At 42.9% G+C, this 20974-nt stretch overlaps 1 protein-coding gene across 3 annotated transcripts in view; it reads right to left on the reverse strand.

The window, feature by feature from the left end:
• Positions 1 to 20974, reverse strand: part of SAMD8 (sterile alpha motif domain containing 8) — a 68182-nt gene that overhangs the window by 11425 nt on the left and 35783 nt on the right. For all 3 annotated transcript variants that reach the window (XM_017871904.1, XM_017871903.1, XM_017871905.1), the window contains exons 2-4: positions 19673 to 20265; positions 5929 to 6024; positions 1953 to 2070 (exon numbers count right to left, since the gene is read on the reverse strand). In XM_017871904.1, coding sequence (XP_017727393.1) covers positions 1953 to 2070; positions 5929 to 6024; positions 19673 to 20265 — 807 coding nt within the window. The remainder of the gene's footprint in view (positions 1 to 1952; positions 2071 to 5928; positions 6025 to 19672; positions 20266 to 20974) is intronic.

Raw genomic sequence — 20974 nt, forward strand, 5'->3', positions numbered from 1 at the left:
ACTTTTCCTTTTTGGAAAAAGAAAAAAAGACCTCAAAACAGCTTTTACCTTAAAATAAAACATTTCCTTTACATGAAATCCTGTGTCATATCAACCCTTCCCCCTTTCTTACTGGTCAGTCTAAGCCTTCCTAATACCAGGAGAAAGTTTTGTCACCCTTCAGCTCAGGGGTATATTTTTAGCTCTTGATCTCGTTTGGCTGCTTAATCTTCCCTTGTTGGCATTTCAGCTATGATATTGCAGCACAAGAAGTGAACTTGAATGCTGTTACAAACAACATTAAAATAACTACAAAGGTGTTAACACATACATTTATTTGAATATGTGAGAACACAGAACTAAAGCACAGAGGCCTAGAAAAGTAGCGTTCTTTTCTCCAAATTTGTATATAATTTGGACAAAATTATTTGAAAATTTGTATATAGATTTTACCCAATTTTGTACATAAAGTACAGGCGATTTTCAGAGTCTTATTTTGTCTCCATCTGCATAATTTATTCTGTTTAACCAGAAGAGATGTCTACAGTAAACCAAAACAAAGCCACAAAGTATAAAATGAAAACCAAAAGTCAGCCATTATCTGTTCATCTCAGAAAGAGTAAAGTTTAGAGTGATGAGTATGTCGTCAAACTGTAACTTTTTTTCTTTTTTTTGAGACGCAGATTCTCTCTTGTTGCCCAGGCTGGAGTACAATGGTGCCATCTTGGCTCACTGCAACCTCTGCCTCCTGGGTTCAAGTGTTTCTCATGCCTCAGCCTTCCGAGTACCTGGGATTACAGGTGCCTGGCACCATGCCCAGGTAATTTTTGGTGTTTTTAGTAGATTGTACCACGTTGGCCAGGCTGGGTCTTTAACTCCTGACCTCAGGTGATCCACCCGCCTCAGTCTCCCAAAGTGCTGGGATTACAGGCGTAGACACAGCGACCGGCCGGCAACATTTTTAAAGGAGTGAGGAGGACAGTGAAGGAACCAGAGCATGCCATATGAGAAACTTTGAAAACGCTGAGGATGGTGGGAAAGGGAAAATGATAATTGAAAGAAAATTTTCTTTCTTTCTTTCCTTTCTTCCTTTCTTTTCTCTCTCTCTCTCTCTCTCTGTCTCTCTCAGTCTCTCTTTCTTTCTTTCTTAGACAGAGTCTTGCTATGTTGCCCAGGCTACAGTGCAGTGGCGTGATCTCGGTTCACTACAACCTCCACCTCTCAGGTTCAAGCAATTCTCCTGCCTCAGCCTCCCGAGTAGCTGGGATTACAGGTGTCCACCACTGAGCCTGGCTAATTTTTGTATTTTTAGTACAGATGGTGTTTCACCATCTTGGCCAGGCTGTCTCAAAATCCTGACCTCGTGATCCACCCGCCTTGGCCTCCCAAAGTGCTGGGATTACAGGCATGAGCCACCGCACCCGGCCAAAATAAATTTCTTCTCTTCTCTTTTCTTTTTTTTGAGATGGAGTGTCGCTCTGTCACCCAGGCTGGAATACAGTGGCACAATCTCGGCTCACTGCAACCTCCGCCTCCCGGGTTCAAGTAATTCTCTGCCTCAGCCTCCCGAGTAGCTGAGATTACAAGCACCCACCACCACACCCAGCTAATTTTTGTATTTTTAGTAGAGACGGGGTTTCACCATCTGGGCTAGGCTGGTCTTGAACTCCTGACCTTGTGATCCACCCGCCTTGGCCTCCCAAAGTGCTGGGATTACAGGCATGAGTCACCATGCCCGGCAGAAAGAAACTTGTTTTCTACAGCTCCATAACATAGAACAAGTTTCAACAGAAATAACAGGGAGGTAGAATCTGGCTTAAGACTTTTACCAAATTATTTCTATATATTCTTTTGTAGACATTGCAGATTCTAAAAAGCACATTTTAATACTATAAGCAAAATGTTAGCCCTATTGCATATAGTGTGCCATCAACCCACCAAGAACAAGAATGAAAAAGAAGGTAGCAGGCTACCTTTCCAGTACACTGCAGGTGTTGTCCTGGCACGGAGAGGGAGGTCACAAACATGGTAAAGCAGCGAAGCAAGAATACAGTTCCCATCAGACTACAGAGCCTTCGCAGAAGTATTGACCTGTGAACAGATCAACCAAAGACGGGGAAAGATCAGAAGAAAACAAACCAAAAAACCCCAGGTATCAAATATTCAAGGAAAAGCAAACAGAAAAATCACTAGACTCTTTGAAGAGGACAGAAATCTTAAAAAGACCATCAAAAGCATCATTGTCCAATAGAATTCTCTGCAATGATGGAAATGTTCAATATACTGGCCAAGAAGCTATTTATATACCATGTAGATCTTAAGGACTTGAAATGTGGCCAGTATGACTGAGGAACTGAATTTCTAAATTTTATTTCATTTTAATTAATTTAAATTTTGCCATAATGAACAATACAGACCTAAATTAGATTCTAAGAGCATAATTTCAATGATAAGAAAATATGGCTAAGAGTCCAGGCATGGTGGCGCATGCCTGTAATCCCAGCTAGTTGAGAGGTTGAGGCAGGAGACTCACTTGAACCAGGGAGGCGGAGGATGCAGTGAGCCAAGATTGCACCATTGCACTCCAGCCTGGGCAACAATAGCGAAACTCCATTTCAAAAAAGGAAAAAAGAAAATATGGCTAAGAGAAAGTAAAAGAGTTATACAAGACAGAAGACAAGTAAGCCTGGTGTTAGTCCCATTACTGAAAATTGCTCATAAGTTATTTATAAGAGATAAAGTTGGCTGGGGGTGGTGGCTCATGCTTGTAATTGCAGCACTTTGGGAGGCCAAGGTGGGAGGACTGCTTGAATTCAAAAGTTTGTCTGACAACAGCTTGGGCAACATAGCCAGATCTCATCTCTACAAATAATTTAAAAATGAGCTGGATGTAGTGGTGCACACCTGTGATCCCAGCTACTTGAGAGGCTGAGGCGGGAGAGTTGCTTGGGTCTCGGAGTTGGAGGCTGCAGTGAGCTATGATTGTGCCACTACACTTTAGCCTGGGTTACAGAATGAGACATGCTTCAAAAAATAAAAATAAAAAACAAAAAAAAGGAGGTAAAGTTAAACACCTGTGATTCTAGGGAATTTTTTTGCTCATTAATAACTGAAGGCTAGGTGCAGTGGCTCATGTCTATAATCCCAGAACTTTGGGAGACCAAGGCAGGAAGGAGGATCGCGTGAGACCAGCCTGGGCAACACAGTAAGACCTTGTCTACAAAAAATTAGTCAGGTATGTTGGTGTGTACCTGCGGTTCTAGCCTGAGGCAAGAGGACTGATTGAGCCCAGGAGGTCAAGGATGCAGTAAGCCATGATCATGTCACTGCACTCTAGCCTAGGTGACAGAGCAGAACCCTATCTCAAACAAAACAAAAAAAAAATGATAGTAGCTATCGAATACTCATTCTAACTTCTCTTAAGCTATAAAATACTAAGTTTAAAAATTTTTTTTATATCAAGTACATATCAAACAAAAATTCTGAATAACTGTCACTTGGGTAATCATGAACTGTACTGTGACAACACTAGTACTGTGAGACTAAGATTCCTGAGGACAGGGACCATGTATCACATATTTTTGAAATGATCCTTCCACCCTCAGAAAAAGCACTGAACACAAAGCTAGGTATGTTTCAAGCATTATGTGCACTCCTGGGATGGAGCCTAGGAATCTGCATTTTAACAAGCACCCAGGTGATTCTAATGAAAGTGGTACGAACACTTTGAGAAACACTTTCTTTGACTAAGTAAACATTAACACTTGGATTTAACGGGTTACCTCTATGCTTTATTAAAACTACCAAGGTTTCCTGTAAGGTAAACTCCAGTTTTGAAGAGTAGATAAATTCAAATTCATGAGATCTTGTGAGGCAAAGTTAACCAGAAAGCAGCAATGATACACACGTTTTAAAACCACCTCTGGTTTTAAGCAATCCAGAATTTAAAATATTGCTACAAAACAGGACAAAATGGGAGAGAATAAGGCTCAATGTGGCCTAAAAGTGGGATAAGAATAGTAACCACCGACCTTTCTTTCCACCTTCAGAACACTGAAATAACTGCTACTTAGGACCGAAAGCTCATCACTGTGGTTTACCTCAAGCACTTCCTGGTGAGGAGAAAGGTCAAAACCTCAAGCAACTACCCTTGTTCCTCTCTCCAGTGTTCCAAAGACAATGGACAGCAGAAGCTACAATTTTTTTTCTTTAAACAATCTCAAAAGCTCACATATCTACAATTTTTTTAACCCCCTCAGGAGCTCTTAGGCAATATCTACTAATTTTATCTTTACATTTTTTGCTTACAATGCCTTGTTTTTTTTCACTTAAATCCACTAATTCTTCCTGTCCATTAAACTAGGAAAGGAGCCCCCCAGGCCTCCTTTTTTTAATTAAAAAAATTATTCCTTGCTGACTCTGGGTACACTGCCTGTGAGTTAGCCCTGCTCCACAAGAAGCAGTAAAAATAAATAAAATAAAAGTAAATAAATTCTTTCCTCTATATTTTTTGGTGAAAGTGCCAAGAAGCACCTTCCCATTTAGCAACTTCCTATACCATCTGAAGTAAACCAGAAGTATATATGTGAAGTATATATGTGAAGAAGAAGTATATATGTACATGTTGTGCAAAATAATCTTTTTTTTTTTTTTTTGGGGGGGGGACAGGGTCTGGCTCTGTCACCCAGGCTAGAGTGCAGCGGCACAATCTCAGCTCACCGCAACCTTGACCTCCTGGGCTCAAGCAATCCTCCCACCTCAGCCTCCTGAGAAGCTGGGACTATAGGCATGTGCCACCACACCTGGTTAATCTTTAAATTTTTTGTAGAGACAGGGTCTCCCCATGTTTCCCAGGCTGGTCTCGAATACCTGGGTTCAAGCAATCCTCCTGCCTCAGTCTCTGAAAAGTGCTGGGGTTACAGGCATGTGCCACTGTGCCCGGCCAATAATTTTTTGTTGTTGTTGAGATGAAGTCTCGCTCTGTCACCCAGGCTGGAGTGCAGTAGAGTGCAAAGCTCTGCCTCCCGGGTTTACGCCATTCTCCAGTCTCAGTCTCCCAAGTAGCTGGGACTACAAGTGCCTGCCACCATGCCCGGCTAATTTTGTATTTTTAGTAGAGACAGGGTTTCACCATGTTAGCCAGGATGGTCTCGATCTCCTGACCTCGTGATCCGACCACCTTGGACTCCCAAAGTGCTGGGATTACAGGCGTGAGCCACCACACCCGGCCAATAATCTCTTTTTTAATGGGCCGCCTCCAAGCAGAGAAAATTTCTTCCATCTAAACATGTGACCAAAGAATGTCCTTGGAAGAGTTTCTATCCTTCTACAGAAAGTAACATTTCCAGTTAGTTTCTAAAGAAAGATAAGGTTTTCTTATTTTTTTTTTTTTTTTTTGAGATGGAGTTTCACTCTTCTTGCCCAGGCTGGAGTGCAATGGCGCGATCTCAGCTCACTGCAACCTCCGACCCAAGGGTTCAAGCGATTCTCCTGCCTCAGCCTCCCGAGTAGCTGGGATTATAGGCATGCGCTACCACACCCAGCTAATTTTGTATTTTTAGTACAGACGGGATTTCTCCATGTTGGTCAGGCTGGTCTCAAACTCCTAACCTCAGGTGACCCACCCGCCTTGGCCTCCCAAAGTGCTGGGATTACAGGCATGAGCCACCGTGCCAGGCCTCTTACTTTTTTTTAGATCAGAGATGAGCATGATCAGGCATAGGGCATCTCTGATCTTTCCTTGCAAAATGCATTCAGGATTATTACTAAATATGTAGATATTATCTTAGGCTGACTTTTACTGATCAAACTCAAAATCCTTTGTTAATAACTATGTCACAATGACCAGAGAAGGAAATAAACAAAGAAATGCAAAGAGAAAGATACAATTTTATGGTATTGATACAACAATTAAAATATTTTTAGTATTTTAATGGAGTAATGAGGTACCTGTGCTTGTGAAGAAGAAGAACCAGGAGCCAAATATAGCACAGAATCATGCCACATACTTCCGTCATGGCAAAGGCCCATGGGATTCTAGGAACGCTGCGACAGAAAAAAATGATTTTGAATTGAAGAAGTATATATGTGAATGATGCCACCCTTTTCAGTAAGGTGCTCTTTTAATAATGACCTTAAAATTGGTTTTACATAACTTTTATCCCTTTCAGAAGATGATATTTGGAGAAACTGGAAGAAAAAAATCTGTGTCATAAAGTACCCCCACCTATCAGAACCTGTTTCTCGTCCACTGATTCCCAGTCAGGGTTCTCTATAAAGAAGTGACTGACAGCAAATACCAGAGGGGAAAAAAAAAAAGAATTTATTAGCTCCAGAGAATTACAAAAGTTGTACAAGAAAGGAATTTTTTTTTTCTTTTTTCTTTTTTTTTTGAGATGGAGTCTCGCTCTGTGGCCCAGGCTGGAGTGCAGTGGTGTGATCTCAGCTCACTGCAATCTCCACCTCCCGGGTTCAAGCAGTTCTCTGCCTCGGCCTCCTGAGTACCTGGGACTACAGGTGCCCACCACCACGCCCGGCTAATTTTTTTGTATTTTTAATAGAGACAGGGTTTAACCATCTTGGCCAGGCTGGTCTTGAACTCCTGAGCTCGTGATCCACCTGCCTTGGCCTATCAAAGTGCTGGGATTACAGGCGTGAGCCACCGTGCCCAGCCATGTTTTCTTTTTTAAATAACTATTTCTCTAGTTTAAAAATTAACAGGTCATTGTAGAAAAGATTTTAGTAGAAATGTCCAAAATTAAAAAAAAATCAGTATTTCTGGCACCCAGAGATGACCTATTTGGACTATTTCACTTTGTTTCAGTCTCCTTCCCCTTCCTTTCTTCCTCCCTTCCTTCTTTCCTCCCTCTTTCTTTTTTCTTTTTTGATACAGGGTCTGGTTCTGTCGCCTAGGCTGGAGGCAGTGATGAAACCTCGGCTCGGCTCACTACAACCTCTGCCTCCCAGGCTCAAGCCATCCTCCCATCTCAGCCTTCCAAGTAGCTGGGACTTTGAGGTGTACAGCACCACGTCTGGCTAATTTTTATATTTTTTGTAGAGATCCGGGAATTGGGGGTGTTCATCATGTTGCCCAGGCTGGTCTCCTGAACTCCTGAGCTCAAGTAGCTGGCCCACCTCCGCCTCCCAAAGTGCTGGGATTACAGGCGTGATCCACTGTGCCCAGTCTCTTTCTCTCTTTTTCTCCCTCTCTCCTTTTCTTTCTTAAAGTGACCTGTCCTTTGTTAGTGGGTAATCATAGGAGCTGTTTTGTGAGGAGGAAAAAGGGACAAATGGAAAACAGATTAAAAAAACAGGGTTCCGAAACAAGGGAGGATAGAGAGAAAGAGATAAAACAAAAAACAAATGAAGGGCCAGGCGCAGTGCCTCATGCCTGTAATCTCAGCACTTTGGTAGGCTGAGACGGGAGGATCACTTAAGCTCAGGAGTTTGAGACCAGCCTGGGCAACAAAGTGAGACCACATACAAAAAATACGAAAAATTAGCCAGGCATAGTTTCATGGGCCTGTAGTCCCAGCCACTTAGGTGGCTGAGGTGGGAGGATCGCTTGGGCCCTGGGCGGTCTAGGCTGCAGTAAACCGTGATGGCGCCACTGTACTGCAACCTGGGTGGCAGGGCAAGACCCTGTTTCAAAAACAACAACAAAAAAGCATCGAGTTCAAACCCTGATTGTTTGCACTCTGAAATGAGCACTTCATGTGAGAAATGGGCCTTTCTCCCATTGTCCTTTGTGGGCATTCCTGTATCCAGAGTCTCGCTTTGTTGCCCAGGCTGGAGTGCAATGATGTAGTCTTGGCTCACTGAAACCTCTGCCTCCTGAGTTCAAGCAATTTTTGTGCCTCAGCCTCCCAAGTAGCCAGGATTACAGGTGCCCACCACCACGCCCAGCTAATTTTTGTTAGTAGAGAAAGGGTTTCATAGTGTTGGCTAGGCTGGTCTTGAACTCCTGACCTCAAGTGATCCACCTGCCTTGGACTAGGATTACAGGTGTGAGCCATGGCGCCTGGCCGATCCTGCTGGATTTTTTTTTTTTTTTTTTTTTTTGAGACAGAGTCTTGCTCTGTTGCCCAGGCTGGACTGTAGTGACGTGATCTTGGCTGACTGCAACTTCTGCCTCCTGGGTTCAAGCAATTCTCCCTGCCTCAGCCTCCTGAGTAGCTGGGATTACAGGCACCTGCCACCACGCCTGGCTAATTTTTGCATTTTTAGCAGAGATGAGGTTTTGCCATATTGGCCAGGCTGGTCTCAAATGCCTGACCTCAGGTGATCCGGCCAAATCAGCCTCCCAAAGCGCTCCCAAAGGATTACAGGTGTGAGCCACCATGCCCAGCCCCTGCTGGATTTTAAATCTCTACTTTCATTTTTTTTTTCCCAAAAGCTCTTTTTCTCTGAATTTTCTTTGGGCCTCTCATTACTGTCATAGAATGCAACATCTCTTATTTCTCTTGAAAACATGAAAGTTTTTTTAAGTGTTCATCTGCTCCCTATTTTGTGTTTTCCAAATTTTTTTTTTCTGTTTGCGTTAATGTTTTTCTCAGACGTCTGGTTTCTTGACTGACCATTCATATTTGACAGTAAAGTACTAAAAGAGATGATGAGACATTCTGTGGGCACAGACTGAGCTTTGTCAAGTTTCAGGTTTCTCTGCGCACTCAGAGTGCGCAGGGATCTGGTTGATTAGATAAGGATATCCCAAAGAGTTATTTACAGTGTTTTTCTCCAGGTTTTCCAAGGAAAGGAATCTTATCCTTCTTGGAAGACTGGGGTTGGGTGGGAAGGGAGATGGGAAATGTCTGGCTACTTAAGAAAGGGAGCTAGAAGTCTCTATGATTATTATATAGACTTTTAATGAATTCTCTTGAAAACATTGCAGCTCTGTTCTCATCTGGACATGGTATCCCTAAGTCAACAGTGCTTCACATTCAACTGCTCTAGAAAACAGACCACTAGTCTTCTATCAGAGTAGAGCAGGTCTAAAAGCTTAAGATTTTCTTTTTTTTTTTTTTTGAGACAGGGTCTCACTCTGTTGCCCAGGCTGCAGTGCAGTGGGGCAATCTCAGCTAACTGCAACCTCCACTAACTACAACCTCCGCCTCCTGGGATCAAGCCATCCTTCCACCTCAGATTCCCCAGTAGCTGGGACTACAGGCACACTCCACCATGCCTGGCTAATTTTTGTATTTTTTGTAGAGAAAGGGTTTCACCATGTTGCCCAGGCTTAAGGAGATTTTTAACCAATTCTCCCCTACTTAGCTCCTATCTGTACCTGGCCTTGAGTGATGCTTGGTACTTTCTGTTTTATCGGAGCTCTGAAGTACAAATAAACTCACCTCTTGAGCAGGGCCACCTTCCACCCCCAACTTCACAACAGGTACTTAGTGTTCCACTTTCCAAACTTTCATTATTAGCACTATTTTTGCTTTCATGGGATTATACAGTTTCTTCACTCTTTCACTGTCATTTCAGTGGACTGTTATGAGGAACCTGTCAAATGTGTATTCAATCCCTCGTATTATTTTTGAGCTAAGCTTTTAAAATGCATTATACACGGATATGCCTTTTTTCTGGATATAATTTAATTTTCTTGGCAGGGCGCGGTAGCTTATGCCTGTAATCCCAGCACTTTGGGAGGCCGAGGTGGGCAGATCACGAGGTCAGGAGATCGAGACCATCCTGGCTAACACAGTGAAACCCTGTCTCTTACTAAAAAACACACAAAAAAGTTAGCTAGGCGTGGTGGCGGGCGCCTGTAGTGCCAGCTACTCGGGAGGCTGAGGCAGGAGAATGGTGTCAACCCGGGAGGTGGAGCTTGAGGTGAGCCGAAATTGCGTCACTGCACTCCAGCCTGGGCGACAGAGCAAGACTCCGTCTCAAAATAAATAAATAAATAAATAAATAAATTTTCTTTAGTAACTTAGAGTCATCACTATGAACACTGATTATTATACTGTATATGGTAATGACCTCGGAGACTACTGAAAAATGAAGGACAGTTAAGCCCCAGATTGATGTAGTTTTTCCATTATTTATGTTTGCTTTTTATAGTGCTTCTGTTTCCTCCCTTGCTATTATGGTTATTGGCTCTCACTTCTCACTGCCGTAGGTGGGCCTCCTCTAGAAACATTCCTATTTCCTTCTAATTTTCTGTTTCTATGTGCTGAACATCTTGGATTTGTATAAAGTAAGCTTCAGAAGCAGACCCTGAAACAAACTTCAGTATGAAAGTCAATTACAGGGAAATGTTCTCAAAGAAAACCCACAGGGTAGTGGGTTATGAGATTAGAAGGCAAGGAAGCAAAGCAAGGGTGAGACATCAAGCAAAGCCCTGTGGAGAACTCAGGAAAGGGTACTTTGGCTTAGGCTTATGGGGAATTTGGGACAGTGTAGGTCCAATCTAAATGTCGTCCCAACCAGGGCAAAGAGAAGTGAGTCACTGGTTAAGGACAGCTGCTGGTGGGAAGTAAATTTCCAAGTACTTTTTGGCTTTCTCTTCAAGCAGGCAAAGTTGCTCCAGCAGCCCAAGAGCAGCCCTCCAACAGAGACATATCTGCTGGATGTTGGGAGTATCCATGTGCAAGAAAATGGAAAAGAGATCTGAGGGGATATAGAAGGAACACTGACATCATCTGCTACCATTCTCCTATGAATCAAGTTTAGATGTTTAAGACCATGGAGTTTCAGTGAGTGGCATAGTAAGTAAAAAGAGTTAGGCAAAATTTGGTTTGAAATCATCACTGCAAATTGATAATATATGTCCTGCTGGGCGTGGTGGCTCACACGTGTAATCCTAGCACTTTGGGGGGCCGAGGTGGACAGATGTCTTGAGGTCAGGAGTTCGAGACCAGCCTGGCCAATATGGTGAAACTCCTTTTCTGCTAAAAATACAAAAATTAGCTGGGTGTGGTGGTGTGCGCCTATAATCCCAGCTACTCAGGAGGCTGAGGCATGAGAACCATTTGACCCAGGAGATGGAGGTTGCAGTGAGTTGAGATCACACCACTGCACTCCAGCCTGGGTAACAGTGAGACTCTGTCTCAAAAAACAAAAACAAAAAAAGTTTGCACATGAATGTTCATACCAGCATTATTAATAATAGCCAAAAAGTAGAAACAACACAAACACCTATCAACTGATAAATGGATAAACAAAATTGATACATCCATACAGTGGAATATTATTTGGTAATAAGAAGGAAGGTAGTGCTGATACACGCTACGGTATGGATGAATCTTGAAAATGTTGTGCTGAGTGACACAGAAAGACCCGATATTGTATGGTTCCACTTACATGAAATGTCCAGAATAGACAAATTCACAGAAACAAAGTAGATTAGTGGTTGCTAGGGTCTGAAGAAAGGAAGGAACAGAGTATGACTGCTAATGGGTATGAGTTTCTTCCCAGGATGATGAAAATGTTCTGGAATTAGTGGTGATGGCTGTACAACTTTGTAAATACACTAAAAACCACTTAATTGTATACTTTATTTTATTATTATTTTTTTTTGAGACAGAGCCTTGCTCTGTCACCCAGGCTGGAGTGCAGTGGTGTGATCTCGGCTCACTGCAAACTCCACCTCCCAGGTTCAAGCAATTCGCCTGCCTCAGCCTCCAGAGTAGCTGGGATTACAGGCGCATGCTACCACGCCTGGCTAATTTTTGTATTTTTAGTAGAGATAGGGTTTCGCCATGTTGGCCAAGCTGGTCTTGAATTCCTGACCTCAGGTAATCGACCTGCTTCGGCCTCCCAAAGTGCTGGGATTACAGGCATGAGCCACCGCACCCAACCGGTATACTTCAAAATAATAAAAGCCTGATTGTTCTGCTGGACCATTTCCTGCTCTCCCACTATGCTTTGTTTTTTTATTTTTATTTTTTGCTTGTTTTTTGTTTACTATTTTTTCATCTACCGCATATCCTTTACTTCCTTCTTTTTTTCTTTTTTTTTGAGATAGAGTTTCGCTCTTGTTGCCCATGCTGGAGTACAATGTGATCCCAGCTCACCACAACCTCCACCTCTCAGATTCAAGCAGTTCTCCTGCCTCAGCCTCCCGAGTTGCTGGGATTACAGGCATGTACCACCACGTTGGCTAATTTTGAATTTTTAGTAGAGATGGGGTTTTTTCATGTTGGTCAGGCTGGTCTCGAACTCCCAACCTCAGGTGATCCACCTGCCTCAGCCTCTCGAAGTGCTGGGATTATAGGCATGAGACACCGCGCCTGGCCTTACTTCTTTCCTCATCCATATCAGTCCATGGTCCCTCATTATAACCACTCCCTTGCCACTTTTCCCTTCATTGTGCTGCCTAGCAAAACTCAACCCTGCTTAAATCCAGTTTTCCACCTATTCCATACCTGTATCTGTTGTTGAATGAGGCTGGTAAAAACACACAATGCTAATACGACTACTAACCTCAAGGAGACCATTAAGTGCTGCTACTGCATTACACAAGTCTATTCACTCTCCTACTCTCCTAGATGGCTAATTTTATACATCTTATCCTTCCTCCTCAAACCTCCATCCTCCTCTCCATTCTCACTGTCTTTACAAAGAGAAAATAAAAATAATCAGGAGAGCACTTCCTTGTGCTCCACCATCACACATGGCAACTCTCTACCTATTTTCCTATTTTCTATCTTCCCCTCTGTTATGAAGGAACAGCCCAAGGGCCTAAGGCCAGCCTCTCCCAGCCACAAGGTCCCATTCCTTTTCATCTACTCAAGGGCACTGTTCTAACATTGTACCCTCTCTTTCCTCTACCATCATTGCCCCCCCCATCGAGTCATTCTTATTATTAATACAACAAACATGCTATCATATAGCCAATCAAAAAAACAAAAACAAACAAACGCCCTCTTGACACTAGATCCTTCCCCACTCCTGCCCAAGCTACAGCTCCATTTATCTGCTGCCCTTCTAGGAAAACTTGCCCCTACAGGTAAGACTTTTTCTCCAATTTCTCTGTTCCCATTTTCTCTCTCTCTCTCTCTCTCATCATTTCTTTGCCTAATTCTTTTAATTTGAAAAATTCTGATCCTACAAAAAAAGTTAAAAGAATCAACACTATATTTTTCACCTAAACTCATCATTTATAATAAATAACATTTTGCCACATCAGCCTTCTTTCATTCTTTCTATACATACCTACATACATATACACACATACTCTTTTCGGGGAGCTGAACCCCTCCCCGAAGTAAGTTGCAGACATTATGACACTTCTCCCCTTTGTTTCTCTAGGAACAAGGATATCCTCCTCATAACCCAATACACTATTACACCTAGGAAATTGTAACACTGATTTAGTATCATTTAACATGCAGTCCATATTCCAATTTTCCTAATTGTCCCAAAAATGTCCTTTATAGCAGTATTTTTCTTTTCTTGATATAGGATCTAATTACAGTTCATGTTTCTCTTGGTTGTCTCTTCAATTTCCCTTACATTTCCAACTGGATTTTGCCTGCCATGACACTGAGTCCACATCAGCTGTCTTGTAGAATATTCCATGTTCTGGATTTGTCTGATTGTTTCTTCATGATTAGATAAAGGTTAAAGTTTTTTATTTTTGGACAAGATGATTACACAGGTGATGCTGTAGACATCACATCCAATGCACATAATGTCTGCTTGTCCCACTGTGATGCCACATTTGATCATTTGGTTAAAGTGATGCATGTCAGATCTTGCCACTGTAAAGCTACCTCATTCCCTCTGTAATTAAGTAATATGTGAGATGAAACTTTCAGATCATGTGAATAAGCTCCCCCTCAGTGGCCTTTCACCTAATAGATTTTATCATCTACTGATGACTTGCCTGAATACACTCGAGGAGGCAGAATAATCATGCCGTCCACATTTATTTGCTCATATTATTCTTGAAGAGCTTCCCCTCTCACCCCACTATTTTTGTTTGTTTGGTCTCAGCCCTGGTCTGGTTCATTTTAGTGAGGAATGGTATGTATTTATTTGTTTACTTACTCACTTACTGAGACAAACAAAAGGTGTCGTTTTGTTGCCCAGGCTGGAGTGCAGCGGCATGATCACAGCTCACTACAGCCTTGATCTCTTGGGCTCAAGTGATCCTCCTGCCTCAGCCTCTGAAGTAGCTGGGACTGCAGGCATAAACCACCACACCTAGCTAATTTTTAATTTTTTGTAGAGACTGGATCTCACTATGTTGTCCAGGCTGGGTTAGAACTCCTGGGCTCAAGCAATCCTCCCACCTGGGCCTCCCCAAATGCTGGGATTACAGGAGTCAGCCACCGTACCTGGCCTGGGAATAGTATTTTAAAACAATGATCTGTGTGCTCATAGTGCTACTGTTGCTGAGTTTTTCCTGCAAATCATTTTGTATCAGTTCACAGAAACTGTCTTCATTCTTTTCTATGATTAAATAGTATTCCACTGTATAGATGTATGACAGTCTATTCAACCAGCTTCCCATGGGTAAGCATTTAGATTATTTACAATATTTATAATTATTACAATTAATGTCACAACAAATACTGTTGCACTCATGTTGTTTCATATTTGTGGAGTACCTTCATGTAAATTCCAATACATCTCACATTCTCTCCTGAACCCATTATAACCCATTTTGCCCTTATTAACTCTTGTCATAGTCACTGATGACCAACATGTTGCTAAAGCCAATGGTCAATTATCCTCATCTTACTTGACCTCTCAGCTGCATCTGATACAGCCAATTGTTCCTAACTTCTTTTTTTTTTTCTTTTTTTTTTTGAGATGGAGTCTTGCTCTATCACCCAGGCTGGAGTGCAGTGGCACAATCTCAGCTCACCACAACCTCCGCCTCCCATGTTCAAGCAATTTCCCTGCCTCAGCCTCCTGAATAGCTGGGACTACAGGCGGGCACCACCATGCCCAGCTAATTTTTGTATTTTTAGTAGAGACAGGGTTTCACTATGTTGGCCAGGTTGGTCTCGAACTTCTGACCTTGTGATCCACCCGCCTCAGCCTCCCAAAGTGCTGGGATTACAGACGTGAGCCACCGTGCCTGGCCTCCTAACTTCTTAAAATACTTTCTTTTTTGGCTTGGCTTCTGGCATACTATTCTCTCTCTCCGCCCATTCCCAAATCTTAGCCTAGATTTCTGTCTCAATCTCTCTGAACTTCTGCTCATATTTCCATCTCTTACTTGACATCTGATTTTGCTATAAAACATATCTCAAACCTGACATGTCGAAAACCAAACCCTTAATTTTCCCTCCAAGTCAGCTCCTTCCACAGTTTTCCCATCTCTGTAAATGGCAACTCCATCTTTACAGATGCTCAGGTTAAAAATCTTGGAATAGGCTGGGAGTGGTAGCTCACGCCTGCAGTCCCAGTGCTTTGGGAGGCAGAGAAGGGAGGATCACTTGAGGCTAAAAGTTTGAGACCAGCCTAGGCAACATAGCAAAACCCCATTTCTACAAAAGGTTTAAAAATCAGGCAGGTGTGGTGGCACACACCCGTAGTCGTAGTGACTCAGGAGGCTAAGGAAGGAGATCACTCGAGCCTAAGAATTTGAGGTTACAGTGATCTATGACTGCACCACCAAACTCCAGCCTGGAGAACACAGTAAGACCCTGTCTCAAAAAAAAAAAAAAAACATCTTGGAATATTTGACTTCTCTCTCTTAATTCATCAAATCCATCAGCAAATTCTGTTCTAATTTCAAAATATATATAGAATTTGACTCTTTCATACCACCTCTACCACTGTTCTCATCCAATCTAACATCTTTATCTAGATGAATTTAATAAATTCTTAAATGATCCCTAGATCCCCACCCACGCTCCCAGGGTATTCTCAATACTACAACAAGAATGACCTTTTAAAATAGAAGTTAGATCCCTCAACTCTTTTCCTCAGTACTTTCCAGTGTCTTCCCTTTTCATTTAGAATGAAAGCTGAAGTCCTTACAATAGTCCTCAAGTCCTTACACAACCTGGCTTCTTGTCTCCTCTCAGATCTGCTCTTCTCATCTCTCACTGGTTGTTCCTTAAATGTGCCAGGAACACTCCCAGTACAGATTTTTGCACCCAGCTGTTTCCTTTCTCTAAAGTACTATTTTCCCCAGACAGCCACATGATTTCTTCCTTACTTCCTTGGGGTCTTCTGTTTACAGCTGGAAAAACTGTATAAAACAGGAGAGGAGATACAGAGATATAACAACTTCTTAAACAGCTTTCAATAAGTTCTCCTTAATGTAGTATCACCCCTTCACCTCCAGTATCCACATCCTTGAGAAATCTGCAATATAAACTGGGTTGGTTTTCAGTTTACCCCATTGCTCAAATTTTATAATTAGGTTAATTTTGGGTTTGCCAATTGCCACTCATCCATCTGTCTTCCAACTTCCAAAAATGTATGGCTGTTTTCTCCTATTTTATCCACTCCATCTTGTGGGCTTACTTAAAAAACAAAAACAAAAAAACTCTTTACTATAGTTCGCCAGGCACGGTGGCTCACGCCTGTAATCCCTGTACTTTGGGAGGCCGAGGTGGGTGGATCATTTTAGGTCAGGAGTTCGAGACCAGCCTAGTCAACACAGTGAAACCCTGTCTCTACTAAAAATACAACAAAACTAGCTGGGCATGGTGGCACATGTCTGTAATCCCAGCTACTTGGGAGGCTGAGGCAGGAGAATAGCTTGAACACGGGAGGCAGAGATTGCAGTGAGCCGAGATTGCATCACTGCACTCCAACCTGGACTCTGTCTCAAAACAACAAAAACAAAAAAAAACTCTTTACTATAGTTTTAGTTGGGGTTTGACAGGGAGCAAAATGAGATGTATACATTATTCTGGCACAGTAACACAGACATTTTAAATTCATTTCATTTTCAAATACAAATACTACAAGGCAGTTTTATTTTACTTTATGTATGTATATATGTATTTTTTTTGAGATGGAGTCTCACTCTGTTGCCCAGGCTGGAGTGCAGTGGCATAATCTCGGCTCACTGCAAGCTCCGCCTCCCGGGTTCACACCATTCTCTGGCCTCAGCCTCCCAAGTAGCTGGGACTACAGGCACCCGCCACCATGCCCAGCTAATTTTTTTGTATTTTTAGTAGAGACGGGGTTTCACTGTGTTAGCCAGGATGGTCTCGATCTCCTGACCTCATAATCTGCCTGCCTCGGCCTCCCAAAGTGCTCGGATTACAGGCGTGAGCCACTTGGCCCGGCATATGTATTTTTTTTGAGACAGACTCTCGCTTTGACACCAAGGTTGGAGTGCAATGGCACAATCTTGGCTCACTGCAACCTCTGCCTCCCGGGTTCAAGCAATTCTCCTGCCTCAGCCTCCTGAGTAGCTGAGATTACAGGTGTCCGCCACTACATCCAGCTAGTTTTTGTATTTTTAGTAGAGACGGGGTTTCACCATGTTGGCAAGGCTGGTCTCGAATTCCTGACCTCAGGTGATCCCACCTGCCTCATCCTCTCAAAGTGCTGGGATCACAGGTTGAGCCCTAACGCCCAGCAAAAGCACTTTTAGAAGGGCAAAATGTTTTATAAAAAACAAGCAGCCAGGCGCGGTGGCTCATGCCTGTAATCCCAGCACTTTGGGAGGCTGAGGTGGGCAGATCATCTGAGGTCACAAGTTCGAGACCAGCCTGACCAACATTGTGAAACCCCGTCTCTACTAAATATACAAAAATTAGCCAGGCGTGGTGGTGGGTGCCTGTAATCCCAGTTACTCGGGAGGCTGAGGCAGGAGAATCACTTGAACCTGGGAGGCGGAGGTTGCAGTGAGCTGAGATCATGCCATTGTACTCCAGCCTGGGTGACAGAGCAAGACTCCATCTAAAAAGCAAAAACAAAACCTAAAATTAACAAACAAGAAAGTAATACCCACATTTTAAAAGATTTAAAATCAAAATGTGAAAACAGTTCTGAACACTTGTTTACTGTTTTATTATTATTGTTGTTGTTGGAGACAGGCAGGGTCTTACTGTGCTGCCCAGGCTGGAGTGCAGTGGTGCAACTACAGCTCACTGTAACCTCGACCTCTTAGGCTCAAGTGATCCTCCCACTTTGGCCTCCTGAGTAGTTAGGACTACAGGCATGTGCCATCATGCCTGGCTAATTTTTAAGTTTTTGGAGAGATAGGGGTCTTGCTATGTTGCAAGTCTTGAACTTGTAGGCTAGTCTTGAACTCCTGGACTCAAGCAAACCTCCCACCTGGGCCTCCCAACGTGCTGGGATTACAGGCATGAGCCACCATGCCCGGCCTACTATCCTATTCTTATTTTTCATATGGTACACATATACTGTATTTTTTATGTATTCAGTATTTAATAAAACAGCACGCTATCACTGAATCCATTTGTCCTCTTTGTGATAGTTCCAATTCATTTGATGATATGACACCACCAATATTTTTGAAAAAGTAGAACCCTATTCTTCATTAAAAAAAAAAGGCAACCAAGTTCCATTTATTACAAACATCATTCCAGGATACCCTCTTAAAATCTAAAGTACCTGGCCAAGCGTGGTGGCTCATGCCTGTAATCCCAGCACTTCGGGAGGCCGAGGTGGGTGGATTTCCTGAAGTCAGGAGTTCGAGACCAGTCTGGCCAACATGGTGAAACCCCGTCTCTACTAAATATACAAAACAATTAGCTGGGCATGGTGGCATGCGCCTGTAATCCCAGCTACTCCAGAGGCTGAGACGGGGGAATGGCTTGAATCAGGGAGGTGGAGGTTGCAGTGAGCCAAGATCACACCACTGCACTCCAGCCTGGGTGACAGAGCGAGACTCTGTCTCAAAAAATCTGAAGTACCATGGCCGGGTGCGGTGGCTCAAGCCTGTAATCCCAGCACTTTGGGAGGCTGAGACGGGCGGATCACGAGGTCAGGAGATTGAGGCCATCCTGGCTAACACGGTGAAACCCCGTCTCTACTTAAAAAAAAATACAAAAAACTAGCCGGGCGAGGTGGCGGGCGCCTGTAGTCCCAGCTACTCGGGAGGCTGAGGCAGGAGAATGGCGTAAACCCGGGAGGCGGAGCTTGCAGTGAGCTGAGATCCGGCCACTGTACTCCAGCCTGGGCGACAGAGAGAGACTCCGTCTCAAAAAAAAAAAAAAAAAAAATCTGAAGTACCCAAGGAGCTATAACTACACAAAAATAAATGAAGCAGTTCAGGCCCTGATGGCTCATACCTATAATCCCAACACTTTGAGAGGCCAAGGTGGGAGGATCCTTTAAGCCCAGGAGTTCGCCCAGCCTGGGCAACCCGGTGGGACTCTATCTCTACAAAAAACTTAAAAATTAGCTGGGCGTGGTGGCACATGTCTACAGTCCCAGTTACCTGGGAGGCTGAGGTGGGAGGATTGCTTGAGCCCGGGAGTTGAGGCTGTAGTGAGCCATGGTCGTGCCACTGCATTCCAGCCTGGGTGACAGTGCAGTGTGAGATTGTCTCAAAATAAAAAATTAAATTAAATTAAATTGAAAATTAAAAGTTAAGCACTGGTTTTCTTACTCACCTAGGTTGAAGGCCTAATTTAAGTGAAAAGGTAACTTCAAAGCGTATCTTTTATACCAGCAGATAAAGCAAATGGAAAGTATACATCTACCACAATAAGAAACAATATAATTATCATAAATATAGTATCACTGCTGTTAATTATAGCAACCTCCTACAAACTTAGCAACTAGAAACAAAACTTACCTATCTAAGAATATATCTGGGAGTGGTGGATAGGTCTGCATGTCAGGCACTCGCTCATGGACTATAACCATAATGAAAGATGTAAATCCAAATACTATAAAAACATATATACAACTCAGTATAGTCTTCCAGTATTCTGGGTCCAATCTTCGAACAGAATGTTTGTTTTTACCATTCATGTACTGGTACTGATCAGAATTCAAGTCAGTGATGGGTCCGTCACAGTCATGGGAAAGCTCCCCATTACAGAGCCAGTCTGTACTCTGAAGAGCACTGATGAAAGGGGTCATGGAACCCATGGGACTGTCACTGTTGTAGCCCATCTCTTCTAAAACATCAATATGTATTTTCTGCAATTTTCGGACCGAGAGCATTAACCTTTTAATGTCCCCTAAGACTTTGATTTCCAGAGGAGGAGACCGGAGATCATATTCAGTCAATGTTAGCAATGTGATTCCATCAAGTCGGTGCTTATTGCATAAAATGTCCACATATTCAAAAAAGCCTTCATCCTTCAGCCACACAGCTACATGCTTGGTAGTCCAGCGGCGAATGCAGAGTTGATTATGACCTGCCATTTCCTTCTCCACTGCCTGTCAGGAGAAAACAGGAAAACAAAACAAAAGCTTCAGTGTGTCCTAACAACTTCTTCAAAGACAAACACACATAAATACACCAGAAACAGGCCAGGCACAGTGGCTCATGCCTATAATCCCCAGCACTGTGGGAGGCTGAGTTGGGAGCATCACTTAAGCCCAGGAGTTTGAGACCAGTCCTGGCAACATAGCAAGACCCCATCTCCACCAAAAAAGAAAATTTAGCCTGGGCATGGTGGTACGCCTATAGTCTCAGCTACCTGGTAGGCCGAGGTGGGAGGATTACCTAAGTCTGGGAGGTCAAAGCTGCAGTGCGCCATGGTTGTGCCACTGCACTCCAGCCTGGGCAACAGAGGAGATTATCTCAAAAACAAACAAACAAAAAGCTATATACATATAAATATATACACACACACACACACACACATTATACATACACACACACACACACCCAGAAACAGTAATTTAGCTGCACCATCCTGTTGGCTTCTAGAGTGAAAGAAAAATTATTCAATAACGAATGGTTTTCAATAGATTAACATACTAATAATTTTATGCATATGACTCCAACAGCAGAAGAAAATTTAATAACCAAATATTTTTATAGACATTTTACAAACGGCTTTTCCACTACATCAGTCATAATTTAAAAGTCTACTCGAGAACTAAGAAAATCCCATTTTAATACTTTTCATAAAATCAAGAA

This window comes from Rhinopithecus bieti, unplaced genomic scaffold (assembly GCF_001698545.2).
Source record: "Rhinopithecus bieti isolate Rb0 unplaced genomic scaffold, ASM169854v2 scaffold_6022, whole genome shotgun sequence".
In the NCBI taxonomy this organism is placed as follows: domain Eukaryota; kingdom Metazoa; phylum Chordata; class Mammalia; order Primates; family Cercopithecidae; genus Rhinopithecus; species Rhinopithecus bieti.